Raw genomic sequence first — 15339 nt, forward strand, 5'->3', positions numbered from 1 at the left:
TATGTATCTCATCTATCATCCCCTGACCCTAACAGCTCAGAGCTGCCTTTCAGGGTCTGCATATGGAAAGACAAAATATTTGCAGTTTCCATGGTAATACCTGCAGTAGTTTGTCCATTTATGTATGCAGGAATATTGTTGGTATAAGACTGCAGTTCTTTCTGATGGTTTACTCTCAGACAATCTGATCCTGTAAGCACTTTGCTTAAGAAAAAACACATGGACTGGTTGTTTGCATTTGCCTTTATGTAGAAATATTTTATGAATATATGACTATAAATTGTATTTTCTCTTTGGGAATGCGTTGCTACTGTAGATACAGTACCCTTAAAGGCAGGCTGAAGTTAAAACCATATTTTTCTTTCACACCTGATGTGAAATGTGTCTTTGTATCTACGGTTTTTAATCACTCAGCTGGTGATGGAAAAGAAAAAAAGGTCATCTTTTAAAGGCATCACAATCATCACCTGTATCTTCATCAACAACAACAAAAAGAATACAGACAGTAGATATAAATACGGCCTCTGACAGCCTTCCCTCTTTGTTTGTCCTTCCTGCTCCTGTCTCACTTGGAGAGTTTAGTGATGACCCGGATTAAAGCTCCATTCTCATCCTTCAGTCTCTGGTTCTCCATCTTAAGATCTGCTTTAACCTGATGAGAGAGGGCACAAGATAATCAAAGTGGTGACAGAGGTAACATCACATTTGTAATAACCTGAAGGCCCATTTCCTTGAGGGGAGACATTTTTAATCACTCTAGTTAACATTGAGTAAGAGTTGAGTCAATAAACAGTCTCACTAGAGGTCTATCAGACATGCTTTGTGTTATTTTAATAACTCTGTTGATTGGTTCTTGTTTACAGTTTCAAAATGTATTCATATGTTTTGGGTTGAAACCCTCCTGTGATTCATTTCATTCATTTGATTTGTAGTCCTAAAAGTTGCACATATAAAATTATGTCACAAAAACCTGTCTTGGAGAAATCATAAACACATTTATTCCTTAAACATATCTCCTTTTTAATTTTCCTTTTGAGATTTTCTCCAAAATCAGTTCATAGCCCCTGTAGGGAATGTGATTTACTGCATAGAATGAGAGCTAAAATGCAATTGCACACAAGCCTGCATTATTTCATTGTTCCCCATTTCTATTCTGGCTGCTGTTCCCCAAAGGAAAGTTGCTTTAGAAAAACAGATTAATCTGATCTCGACAAATGATGATGCTGAAACAAATACAATGACGTGTACAATAACACACATTGTTGTACACATGCACATACCGACACACACGCAGACACACTTGTACCAGACTTACCCATGTATATACTGTACATGTTACAGTGCTTCTCTGTTATGAACGTCTATTTTCAGACCAGCCTCGCATGTTTGTTTAGACCGCTCATTCACAGATAACAAGAGGTTTTTGTTTGTATCCTCTTGGGCATAACACAGCAGACATTTGTGAACGTAAGACTGTAGATGAATACTGATGGCTCACTCGCTCCAGTGTCAAAGTGCTCACACATTCCACAGCCAGCAGAGCATAATGGTGACAAATGATGTCAGCTAAAATCCCCGTAGACAGAGCGGCTAACACTGCAGCACAGAGTCCCACAGACACTTTACACTGTTTGGATTTGATTGTTCGCTGTTTTTCTCAGGGCCAAATAAGCTTAAGCTTTTCCTGTGTAAGAGATACTGCCACATTGTTAAATATTTACATTGTTAAAGTAGAGTGAAGGTGAATGCTGCATTAAAGTGGAAGTTAATATTATAGAAAATAACAAAAGTTAATGAATAAAATATAAAACATCAGAATTACCTTCACCTGTTCTTCCATATCTGATATCTTCTTTTTAAGACTCCAACTTTCCTATTAAAAAGAGCATTCAGTAAAAGATAGTTAAGATGACTAAACTGAGACAATTGAATTAAAAACATAGTATAATGAGTTTATACCTTTTTTTCTGTTTCGAGCATGTTGGACCCACATTCACCCTTTCGTCCCTTCTGCTGCTTTGAAAGGTTATGAAAAGAACATAGCACAGACCCTTGAAGCAGTATTATGGATACAAACTTTTTAATAACAGTGAGCACATATGTCTGTTGTTAAATGTCCAATAAAACCGCAATCATTCCAAGAATGACCAAAGGGGCTTACTCTTATCATCACCAAATTCAGAGCCAACACCTGACATCATTGACACTGCAGCTTCTATAACATCGATCTTTCATGTCACATTTCTCTCTCATTTTCTTATGACTTGATATCATCACCCGAATATGTGGGAGATATTTCTGTCTGTACTGGAGAAATATTGGACTCACTTGAAAACAAATTCTGTAACTGTCCCAGTTGACTGTCCAGCAAACTTTTCCTTTAGTTCTTTTACACATATTAAATTAAATTGTGCACATTAACTAAAGACTATGCACATTACCTGTGCTCTCTGCAGCTGCTCCTGAATCATGACGAGTTCCTGTTTACTTGTTTCCAGCCTGGACTTGAGCCTTTGATTGGTAGCCAGCGCCTTTTCATACATCTACAAAATACCAACACACAGTTAAGATTTCCAAAATAATGTTTTATCATTTCTCTTTGCAATCTTCAGCACACAATCAAACACTGACACTATGATGTACTGATGACTATTTTCATTATCTATCGACCTACTGATTATGCTCATTATAATTTAATTTGACTTTTTTTGGCCCAACCAGCAGTTAAAAAACATGAGAAGCCAAAAAAGGTATCAAGCATTTTTGATTGGTTATGGGCTGTTGTTTTGTGAATCTACAAATCATCATCACAGCTCTGGTATTTATGCAACATTTTGTTGTGTAGTGTTATTTTAAAACTGCTCTATTGGAGGTGTAGCATGCTTTAGAGGCGGCCCATTTCGTGTGTCTAGTTCTCATCAAATAATTGACAAGGACTCAGCCATCTTGTGTATATTTTGGCTGTGCTTTAGTTGAAATGTGTTGGTTGAATAAAGTGCAGACTCCTCCAACTAAGTTAATTAGTTGCTGAGTTATTTAGGTTTGACTGACTGACGAAGTGTGTATCAACATGCAAACCTTTTTATAGTCATTGTTTGCTGTCTCTTCTTCTGCCTTTTTCCTTGCAGACAGTCTGTTCTCCCTCCGTGAAAAGTAAGACTCAGCATGGTTTGTTGTCGTGTCGTTGGAGACGTCAGACGAACCTGATGAGCTCAATCTGAACACATTAAAAAAAACATATTAACCATTCAACAGAGATTATCAGAGTTTAATATCACTGAGTCATTTTGATAGCTCACGATATCCCCTTAGGTGACAATGAAGAAAGTCGTGCATGTATTGATGGTGTGATTTAAATTAGAGGAAGCTTACCTAGACAGTCGCTCATGCTGAAATAGAGGAGAAGTGTTTTAGAAATTGGCTGTCTTACCAAGGTTAAAAATGCAACAACTCCAGTGTAAGGTTTTCATGAGGACATTCCTGAAGATTAAACCTTACATGGCATAAACAAGTCCTTCAACCTCATCGTGACCCTGTTCTGTACTTCACTAGATGTTCATTACTACTCAAATGATGACATAACACAGCTTGACTTTATCTTTTGTTTGACAGGCTGTTTGGTCATGATGTGATATAGTCCAATGTACTAAACTGTATTGTATTTTGTACTGTGCAGGCATTTTTCTGCATAACATTGTAAAATTATAGTTGAGATAAACACAGGGCATTTTCATGTACAATATCAGAAAGTACAATTATTATTAACTTTAAAGTATTATGTGACAATAACCTCTTGTTATTATCAGAAAGTCTTCATGAAAGACCTTGTTTTCAGTTTTCCAAGACAAGCTTTATTGCAGTCAGAAATACCAAGCCCAGTTAAAGCAGTAGAGAGGAAATGATCCCTCAAATAAACTGACAAGCACAAATAACTAAACACAGCCAAAAAAGGTAATAGCTCTGGCAGAGGCCTTCACAATTTGATCATTATTGCCTGCTAAAGTGGGAGGGTTGTACTGTTTCTATGATGATAGATTTTCAAGCAGGAGAACAGAGTAGGAGCATCAACAACAACAGAACAAAAGCAGTTCCTCACACAATGAAAAAATGAAGCAACATAAAGCAGGGCTTCAATGACTGTAAGGCAAAGATCAGCAAAACTTTGATTTTACATTAAGAGTAGTGTAAATGCCAATCAAATATGCTGATGTAGGCTGATGAATTAAAGAGAAATACAACATAAAGTGTCTTGTACCCTGAGCCACCAGAACAATTTCATTGCTACTTGACTAGATTATACAAGTCATACAGTCACAACTAAAACTATTTTATGGAACCATCCATATTATGTTTTTCTCCACTCATTTATTCAAGTTGTCCTTTAATTTGTCAGTACATATAGGCAATAGGTGTTACCTTGGATTACATTATACTAATTTGGTGCCTTTGTTTAAAACATCTTCTAAGTGCATTGAAACTTGAAAAGAGCAAGAGATTTGAAGCACAACCATCTCAAACAAGCAACTGAAAGTGTATTCAGTGCCACAACAAAGCCATTCAAAATCCTTCAAGGCTTTAATACAATATTTTAAAAAAAACCCACTATACACAGAGAATAGAAATCATGTTTTCATACTGTATATCCTCTCTGAACATGCTGGGCCCATCCTCTCCATCATTAAATGCATTTTCATTATATTAAGAAAAGCTGATATAACTCACTCTTTCAGTTGTATTATGTTGCCTGCAAGAATTACTGTTCAAGTTATTCCTGTTGACATAACCTCTAAGAAAGTACATGAAGATCTGTTTTGCATTTTTTTGCATTTTGCCTAATTCCTTCTTTTAGACATAGTGACTTACTGTGACAGTCACATAAATGAAAGAAATGCAGAGCGTTATCCATGCTCAAACAGTTACTAAATCATGGAAAAGGCACATGGATTATTGCAAAGAAGAAACAGGCCTTTAAGATATGTGTAAACAGTGATATGTCTCTCCTCAGACATTTACAAGACCCCTGGATCTTCCCCAGACTCTGATGTCAGCTCCTTTAAAGCTCTCACTCTGGACACTTGGATGTGCTTAGTAAACGGTCATTAATGGCACTCAGACTTGAAAAAAAACTCTGGTTTAAATTAAAGGACATCACATATAAACAGATGCAAACAGAAAAGTAGGTTTATGCAACATTGTCCCACGTATGTGAGAGTCACTGAGCTGTCCTCCATCCTCGTTACATCCCATGAGGAACTTTTTGTCTGCTGACCAGCTATTCCCAAGTGGAAAATGTGAGCTTCCCGTAGGACTAGCTGAGAGATAAACATCCATAAATACTGTGTCTGAGTTCCCACAAGCCAGTCCTAAGCACTCTATCCCTCCTCCTCCTCTGTTCTCTGTCATCCTGTCTCTCACCCCCTGCTTTCTTTCTCTCGCTCTCTCTTCATCCTCTCTTCCTGTCTAACTCTCTCTCTCTCTTTGCCTCATTGATGTTCTCTGTGTCTCTCTATCCATGGATTCTTAGTTTACATGAACAGATAAGACTAACTGCTCATTACAGCTTTTCCTTTACTTCTTTTTTACAGTTTTGTTCTGCCTTGTTCATGCACAGTAATGCACAATTTTGTTTCATAGTTTATTTGCGTTATTAGTGGGACTTTTAAAATGTTATGAGAGATAAAAACACATAATGTGGGGGTCTGGGAGCTTTTAAGAATATAGGCAGATTTCCTAAAAAAACAGTTTGTAAAGTTGTAAAAACAGCGTTTCTCAGCTAAATCAGCATGTACAGTATAGGATACAGTTTGATATGCTGATCAAATTGATAAAGAAACAACACCATCTACAGTTTTTGTATATGATTGTCAATAAAGGTTACAAAAGAACTGCTTAAAAGTATATCATGGCATTACAGGAACACTTGAGGAGTCACTGATTACTCAATTTCTGATGATATTCAGCCTTTATATACTTTTACTTCATTGCATTAAGACAAATGTAACAATAGTGATAGTTACATTAGAATAAAATGTTAATTTTGGTTCCAACAGCTGTCATGAGTAAACTGTGTTTACCAAAAAAGGGATTCAAGTTCATTTCAAATGATGTAGCAAAAGAACATTACACATAATTTTGTTATATCATGAGTGCAGATTACTTTATTTAGATTGTGTCCTAAGGTTCTGTGGCAAAGTATTGAAACAAACATAAATACAAGCAGTTTGTTAAAGAGGTATTTGTTTGACACTGGCTGAGCTTAGAAAGTTGGTGTTTGCATAATGTCAGCTATGGTATTTCCTCCTTAACTAAACAGACAGTGAAATGATTAAAAACAATCAGGCCTTACCCTCAGGCTCTTGGTGGTGGCAGTGGATGAAGTTGGAGAAGAGTCAGAGAGGGACTTTCTAATGCGTGGCTGATCTTTGTTGTGAGAGAGTTGAGATGACATCGCTGCGAGTTGCTATAGCCACTGCATGCAGTTGTACTGTGATCCACTGTCCCTCAAAAAGTTAAAAAGTATTTCTCACACAAAATGCTGTAAGATGTGAGGAATACATATATATATATACACATATATATACCATATATATATACCATCCACTGAAATAAGATCCTGGTGTGGCTTTATCCTTAGTTAGCAACTGAAGTGTGATCTTCCTGCGATGGTGAGACATTGCATATCTGATGAGAGTGAAAGAACAGCACAAGTGTGAGAGCTTTGGAGGAAGTGGTGGGACTGGGGAGTAGGCGGGCTGTAGTGTATATGTGGACACAAGGATCTGACAGCAGCCTTGTTTACAAGAGCTCTCATGGGCCAAAAAAAAGCTAAAATGGAAAAAGTAAAGCCAACCATCATCTTGTTAATGTTTTGGGTGAATTACTTTAATGTTCTGATTACCGGTGTGGGACCTCTTATGAACAAACTTATTCAAACAATCACATAATGCTAAACATACTTATTTTGGATTTGGGAGGGCTATGTCTGAGTAAAAAGTACTGTCAACACCAAAGACAGATACAGATCGAATGAAAATATATTGTATTTAATTATATTTTACAACTGGTATGTCTGTGACCACAAACAGACATAATGTGCTGTTTTCTGCAGTGGAATTGTGAAACATGTCATCCGTTAAAGATAATAATTAGTAATAATTATCAATTTTCATAAAATTGGTAAGTATCAAGTAAACAAGGCTCAGTGACATTAAGCATTTTTCATTCTGATGCTCCAACTTTCATGGCAAGTTTCATTTTACTGTGGTAATCTCTCTAAATAACTAATATTTTATTTAGATGATGTCCCATTGCTGTTCATGTAGCAGTGTGTAATTTGCAGTGTAGGGAAGAACCGAGAGAGGCACCCCGGCAAGACTGGACAACGTCCTGTCACAGAAGACAGAATGACAGACAGAAAAAGATGACATCACTCAAAAACTAATGGACTTTTGAGTGGGGTAAGTCAGTGAACCGTCTCATCCACCCACTCAATCAGTCTCTTTTCACTTTTCAGAACTCACTCACTCACTCACTCACTCACTCACTCACTCACTCACTCACTCACTCACTCACTCACTCACTCACTCACTGATATTCACTCACTCACTCACTCACTCATTCACTCACTCACTCACTCACTCACTGAAATTCACTCACTCACTCATTCACTCACTCACTAATTCACTCACTCACTGATATTCACTCACTCGCTCGCTCACTCACTCACTGATATTCACTCACTCATTCATTCACTCACTCACACCCACTCTCTCACTCACTTACTCACTCATTCACTCACTCACTGATAGTCACTCACTCATTCCTTCATTCATTCACTCACTCGCTCGCTCGCTCACTCACTCACTGATAGTCACTTACTCACTCACTCATTCATTCACTCACTCACTGATACTCACTCACTCACTGATAGTCACTCACTCACTCATTCATTCACTCACTCACTGATACTCACTCATTCATTTACTCACTCACTCACTGATATTCACTCACTCACTCATTCATTCACTCACTGATATTCACTCACTCACTGATAGTCACTCACTCATTCATTCACTCACTCGCTCACTAATATTCACTCACTCGCTCATTCATTCACTCACTCACTCACTCACTCATTAATTCACTCACTCATTAACTCACTCACTGATATTCACTCACTCACTCACTCACTCACTCATTCACTCACTCACTCACTCACTGATATTCACTCACTCACTGATATTCACTCACTCTCTGATATTCACGCACTCACTCACTCATTCACTCACTCAATCACTCACTCACTCACTGATATTCACTCAGTCACTCAGTCACTCACTCATTCATTCACTCACTGATATTCACTCACTCACTCACTCACTCACTCACTCACTCACTCACTCACTCACTCACTCATTCACTCACTCACTCACTCATTCACTCACTCACTCACTCACTCTCTGATATTCACTCACTCACTAATATACACTCACTCACTCACTCACTGATACTCACTCACTCACTGATATACACTCACTCACTCACTCACTCATTCATTCACTCACTCACTCATTCACTGACCAACTCACTCACTCAGTCATGTACTCATACTGACTGTCACTCACTCACTTATTACAAACCCTTATAAACACAGTTTGGTTACAGCTTGCATTAGAAGAGGGTGATATTTTCTTTAATAATGTGTCATGTATTTATCTGTGTACATTGTTCAGACAGACTGCACTACTTAAGTAACTATGTATTTTTTTTAAATAAATGAAACTTAAGTTTTATTACCAAAATAATGCTTTGTTTTTTCTATTACTCTATAATTTTGTACAAATATATATTAACATTTGAAATGATGATGCTAAAGTGAGACATGGTTTGCAAGAAACACCTTTAAGATGTATCATTTGTCTTAACAATTTAAGTCACAATTCATATGGTTTATTCACTGTTGTAAATACTGTCAATGAGTAATTATATCTAGTCGCAAGGTTTGGGGATAAGGCAAAGCTTAAGTCTCCTCCTCAGTCTCTATAGTAATCAGCCTGTTACTCTCTCCCGTCCTCACAAAATGCTTTCTATTGTCCATCATGGCTTTTTACTACTTAATAACCATTGTGGGTTTCTAAGGTGTTGGGATGTAGCCGACGTTTCTGATTCATTCAGTACAAAAATCAATGTTTCATTCTCTGACTTAACCTTTCATCCAAAATTCTGTTTCTTTCAAATTTTGTAGAAACAAAGGGTGCTTGTTCCATTACTATGGATCACACTGACTCACTTTTCTGTCCTTTTATTAACATTTTTAAAGCTCAGAAAATTCTGACCCAACATCTCCTCTCTTTTTAAAGCCTGATAGTCATCCCATGACTAAATCCTGTTTTATTCATAACCAAACCAGGTGCTCTTAAATGTGCTCTAAGCTTTCTGCAGTACTCAGGTCACTCCCTTGGGATGGTGCTGCTACTTCCACAGCTATTCAGGGAATTCCATCCTCTTCTCTCCAACAAATGGGCCACTGGACATCTAAACTTGTGTGATATGTTTTTTAAAGATATTTTCCTTTTCTCCTCTCAAAACTGAATCATCCTCAGCATGGTAAGCTCCTGTCCTATCTTCTTAAGGGCCAATGCTTATTAAGATGTATCACATTGGTTAAGTCTAATTGCCAAAATCTCTGTATTGTAAACATTGTTTTGGTCCTTGCTTACTTAAATGAATCTTTGGAAGAAGTTCAATGAGGACGATCTGTATCATCATACTCTGTCTTTAAATATCACGAGTGAACGTTACTATTTTCGTCTGTTCTATTTCTCCGTCACTTCCACTTTCCCACGCTGTCAAAAACCCTTCATTCTCAATTCTGACATCACCACAACTGACCGATGACAACTGTTCCTCTAACTGCACTCTTCTGGACTCTGTCCTTCAGGCCTACTATTGAACAACCACCCACCTCCTCCCCATCACCATCACCATCACACTCAATCAATCAGGTAAATTGCAATTCCTTTTTTTTTTATTCTTCCAGAAAAGTGTTTGAGTGTTCAGGTCAAAGGTCAAACCGTCTCTTTAAACCACTGTAGAGATATTGCTCACTGTGAAACTCCAAAACTGTTCCATACCTCTTCCAAACTATCAAAAACATTCTCCAAAACTATCCCAACCTTCTCTTTTTGCTGTTCTGGTGAGTGAAATCTCCTCACATAATGACACGAGTCCTGCAGCAATGTTTTTAGAGTCAACTCTAAAACGATGAAATATTTGTGTGGAGTCTGGTGAGAGTTCTTAGGATTAGTGAGGCTGCAGCTGAATAAAAACAGAATCAAAAGAGGATTTTCTCTGCAAATCATTGAAAACATATTTGCAGTCTGCAGGCCGGGGGACAACTGGACAGACGGATAAAAGTTTGACATGGTGTGAGTTTAATCTGATTCCTGTGGGTGTAATCTGATTACTTATGATACTTTTTGTACTTTTGGAGGGATTTAAGTCCCAAGTGAGGGCGAGGGCTTTTACAGCAGTTTTTAGGTCTGTGACATAATCAGACACAGGGGGAGAGCTGAGATATTTTTAGAACAGAAAGAAAATGTAAACATTTCTCACTCCCACAGATTTAACTCTTTAAACACATATACCTCAAAATGTTACCACAAGCCTCCTTTCTGTCAAAATGTAAATCTATTTCCCAAAGGGGTAATAGTTTCTAATATTTTAATACTATTCCTTAATTGATAAGGACTGTCTGGCTCTCACTGACTGCAATACAAAGTGCAGTTGTTTTATAAACTTGCAGATTCTCTCTTCCTTCTTACACTGTGTTCATTTTCATCCTCAGCTAATCTTATTGCCACTAATGATGTTCAAATCTCTAAGTTAGAAGACTCATTTGAGGCAAATCAAAATCTCTCCAACAAAATGTGAATGTATGCTCTATATTTCAGGGACCCCCTGCTGGCTGTGTGGTTAATCCCAGGTAATGATCAGTTTTCTCTGTTAAATTGCAAGGTTATTGGTTCAATACTATCTCAGGGCAGAGCTCCTCATAATACTGTCCCTAGGAACTAAGTTGCTTTATGTGTTTATCATGTAACAGAATTCAATTATCATATACAACTATAATGAAGCCATGATGAAAATTGAAAAAGTCATATTTTGTCTTAAATACTATAACCAAATTGTCCAGTGGTTAATAATGTTACCATGTTAGTAGTTCTGTTAGATCCGACAGTTATGAGTTTGATCCCTGCTAAAGAAGACCTCAGTAGAGTTGAAGGTGACAAAAATGCAAAAGCATATAGATGCTCCCTATGTCCTGATTACTGATCGTGAAATACATTGTCACTAACACCCTCCCTTGTCACATTGTCTCCTCCACTCTTCAAACTAAGTTTTACAGAAACAATCTTAGCTTTTTGAATATACCTTCCACCGTGTATTGCAGTGGTAGGAAACTTATCCATAAGATTACTAATCAGCTAGCTGCAATTGCAGCATTTTCCTCAGGAAATGGGCTCATTTTAGTTTTTTATTATTATGGTGGTAATCAGGCACCACCTGCTGGCAGAAAAAGAGTATTTTAACCTTTCACAAAAGAGCTTCACGACATGACATGAGAACAGCATGTACCAAATGTAAACATATTTAGGCACATGTAAGCATGTACACTTGTACCATAAATAACTTCACACTGTAAGGCACTACTCATGTACATGTGTTCAATTTCAACTTATGAGTCCAGTCACATTCCTTTCCTCTTTCATATTGCAAAAAACAATTGACAATATACTCTGTTAATATTGTAGATAGCTGAATAAATAATTTAACCTCAAATAAATCATTAAATTCATTAAAATCGTTTTTTTACATTATCTGAAAGTGTCATAAGCCAAATTTGGAACCAAAATTGTTTATATTAGTTTTTATATATTATAATTTACAGTTTACTTTCAGTAACCTGTTGCTCTAACATACAGTACATGCAAATCAACAATGAGCCATTTTATATTTTCTTTATATTTCATCCCTCCGATCCTTTCCATCTTTTTTATTACAATCATATTGCAATAACAATAGCAACCATCATACTTGTTGTCAAGACTTAAATATATATAACAAAAAAATTCTGATAGAATTTCTCATACCATGCTGCATCTTGAAGGTCTGTAAAAACCATAAAAAGCTTTCATGGCTAGAATTTGACCATATAGACAATAATCTTCATATTTTTTAGTAATGACATCTCATGTGGAATATAACAAATACTAAAAATAGTTTCCAGCTATTAGTTAAAGAAAATGTGCTGTGTATAAAAATGGTTCCCTGACATCTCTATAGATAAGACTTTAACATCACAGTCACGTGAACTATACAGTAGTGGTAGTACTGCAATGTTTTACTAGTTTCCAGTCTACTGGAGCATTTCATATACAACTACTCATCCTCCTCATCTTCATCCATCACAACCTCACTATTTAATTCAGTTGACTCTTCCTCCACAGTCTCTGTCTCGACTACATCTTCTGATACTTCATCTTTCAAAGTCGTGTGAACCTCTTCAGAGTCTGCTGCGAGCTCCTCTTCTGCCGTCTCACCATCATCCTCCTGCTCTTCACTCTGTCCTGTAATTTCCTCTTCCTCCTCTGTAATGTCTCCCTCCACTTCCTGTTGCAGTGGCTGTTTCTCCTCCATCACCTCCTCCTCTGCCTGTTCTTCAGCGTCCTCCTGCTCAGCCTCTTCTTCAACATCTTCTAGCTTCTCCTGCGCCTCTGTGGCATTCTGTGCTGTTATGGAGATGAACTCTTCTGCTGCAGAGCCCTCGGCATCTGATTGAAGTTTAATTGGCAAAGAAGGTCCGTTTGCCAGCTGAGGTTGAAAGATAAGTTATTCATTATTCACACAAATGTAATTCATCAGTTAAAGCTTGAAATGCAATGAAATCTGACACAAAATAGTTAAATTTGTTAGGTTTTTAAAGCAAGCAAAGTAGCAGAGTTATACCTTAGAGTGGAAAGTTTGCAGCTGAGCCATAACGCTGCTATGGAGTGTCTTTGAAGTGAAAAACTGCTCATCCAGAGTCATCTGCACTGAACTAAGCATCTCTTCCAAAGCCTGAGCACGCATGGCCTGCTTTGCTGCAACAAGCTCCCTGAGACACACATGAGACAGGAATGAGCACTCAGAAAAGTGAAAATTAACATATGTTCAGTCATGCAAATAAAGTCTGTAAAATCAAACTGAACTCACTTTATTGTAACCATCTCCTGGGTGTGTGAATAAAGCGCTACATTATGAAGATACAGTGACCCTTTCAGATCATGTAGCTCAGAAGCTTGTCCCTCCAACTGTGCATTAAGAGCTTCCAGCAATGCAATCTGCTCATCAGCTTTGGAGTGTGCACTGTCCACAGCACTGGTCAGGTCAGCTACATTAGAAACCAGTGCTGAGCTGGAGCTCAAACCTGCCACAATGCTCTCCTTCATGGCCTTAAACTCCTCATTCTGGTTCTTGAACATGGCCTCGAGAGTTGAGACAGACTGAGCGACCTGATTTATCTCTGCCCATCGGGTATCCATCTCGGTGTGAAGTGCCAAAAGCTGAGACTGGACGTCAGTGCTCTTAAACTTCTCTGATGTTGCCAGGGCAACGTCAGCTGTCTGCTGAGCCTGTTTCTGAGCCTCCTCCAGGGCGTAGATCCTCTCCTCCATAACCACACCAGCATCAGTCTAGACAGTAAATTACATTATTTAGCAATGGGTTTTGAGTGAGATCAAACATTTTAAATTTGTTTATAGATAGATTTATGCCCACTGAGCTGTGATAAAGATGTTTATCCATAGCACTTTTTCCTAGTGGCAATGAATGCAGTTATTAAATATATAATGCATTTATTTCATAATAAAGGGGCTGTGAATGTCACTGAAACGTGACCATCAAGTTGTCCACATTTAGGACATGCTAAAAATAACAACAGGTGTTACCATCAGTGTCAAGTCAGCCAGTTTAAAATGCCTTACAGCCTTCGCTTTTCAAAATAAAACTCAACGACCCAACCTCTCCATTCAAATGTTATTTTTATCGGCACACACTACTTATATACTTGTGACTGGAAATTAATTTTGCCATGCACATCCTCGTTTATTAATTTCTTAGACCTATCTAACTCAATTATTAAACCTTTCTTATTTTTAATTGAACTTTTAAAACTATTTTGAAGGCAAGTATTGATTTCCGGTATCCTCCATTCTGTTTGGCTAGCTTAACGCAGCCATTTTTCTTAGCTTGCACATCTTGCTTGCTTAGTGAACTGCGACAAAATCACGTTGAAATAAACTAGTTGGCTTAATTTCACCTGGAAAACACGATGAAACAAAACAAAGTAAAACATATTAAAAGTATTTTTGAAATGAAGTGACCAGTCCAGCAGAAACACGTGTGAGAAAGTAAGCTATCTTACCTGAGAGTCCGTCATCTCAGTCATCTCCATCACCTGCTGGAAGTTTCTGATCCTGCTCTGCATTGCTGTGAAAGACTCTGAGAGTTGGTCGAGGGTGGTTTGCTGTTGCAAACAAAACCAGCCCATTATAGACGCCCCAACTGTAAAGGTAATAATGAACAACAAAGCTGGCAGAGCATATGACTTTGTCTTTCTTCTAGACTGCTGTACTGATGGCTCCAGCAGAACTGAGGTGTCTTCTTGTTGCTTCTTTGACTTTTTCTTGGCCATGGCAGCAGGTGAGGGATTGGACTGGACCTGGGGAGAGCTGTGTGTGTGTGTCTTCAGTGTAAAATGGATTCAGCAAAGAGGCTCCTCGTCTGGATGTGCAAAGGTATCACGTTTTCTATTCTGCAAGACCTCCTCCTGACCTAGTCATTCATTGGACCCCCCCCCCATAACATTTCAAAGCAACTGCTGCTGGTGGTCGTGGTGGTGGGGGGGCGTGACAGCATATTATGTAACTGCAGTGGTGGTAGAAATACCACAGTGTAAAAATACTCCAACAGCTGTAAAAGCCCTGCATCCAAAATTGTAATTAAGTAAAAGTACATTAATATTAGCAGCAGGCCAGCTGACTGTCTTGCCTGGGCCCGGGAAGAGATAATCTTAGATGGGCCCCCACGCACCCGGATTTCTCATTTTCCCTTGCTCTTCCTCTCCTCTTCTCTCCTCTGCTCTTCCTCTCCTCTCCTCAGTGTTGGGGAAGCTACTTTGCAAGCATACCTTGTAAAACTACATGTAGTTCAGCCTGACAGTAGTTTGAACAAACTACCCCTGGAGAAATGTAGTTTGTAAAACTACAGCTAAAAAAAGTAGCTTTAGCAACTACTTAT

General features: G+C 38.1%; 1 protein-coding gene across 2 annotated transcripts; it reads right to left on the reverse strand.

Moving 5' to 3' along the window:
- Positions 1-238: 238 nt before the first annotated feature.
- LOC133977969 (protein phosphatase 1 regulatory subunit 12B-like) lies at positions 239-6690 on the reverse strand. Of its 2 annotated transcripts, none has more exons than XM_062416277.1 (7): positions 6347-6690; positions 3373-3389; positions 3079-3217; positions 2442-2543; positions 1960-2013; positions 1823-1873; positions 239-652 (listed from the first exon to the last, which is right to left on the reverse strand). In XM_062416277.1, the coding sequence occupies exons 1-7, from the start codon at positions 6446-6448 to the stop codon at positions 566-568; spliced, it is 552 nt and encodes a 183-aa protein (XP_062272261.1). In that variant the 5' UTR covers positions 6449-6690; the 3' UTR covers positions 239-565. The 2 variants fall into 2 exon arrangements, with proteins under 2 accessions (XP_062272261.1, XP_062272260.1); XM_062416276.1 differs by having other exon boundaries at positions 1960-2016.
- Between the last annotated feature and the right edge of the window lie 8649 nt (positions 6691-15339).

Source organism: Scomber scombrus, chromosome 3 (assembly GCF_963691925.1).
Source record: "Scomber scombrus chromosome 3, fScoSco1.1, whole genome shotgun sequence".
Classification (NCBI taxonomy): Eukaryota; Metazoa; Chordata; class Actinopteri; order Scombriformes; family Scombridae; genus Scomber; species Scomber scombrus.

Excerpts from the sequence above, each read along its gene's own strand:
- LOC133977969 (XM_062416276.1), bottom strand. The coding sequence starts at position 6,448 with ATGTCATCTCAACTCTCTCACAACAAAGATCAGCCACGCATTAGAAAG. Across the intron at positions 2,544-3,078 it reads CAAACAATGACTATAAAAAG|ATGTATGAAAAGGCGCTGGC; the intron begins GTTTGCATGTTG and ends GGTATTTTGTAG. Across the intron at positions 1,874-1,959 it reads TGCTCGAAACAGAAAAAAAG|GAAAGTTGGAGTCTTAAAAA; the intron begins GTATAAACTCAT and ends TCTTTTTAATAG.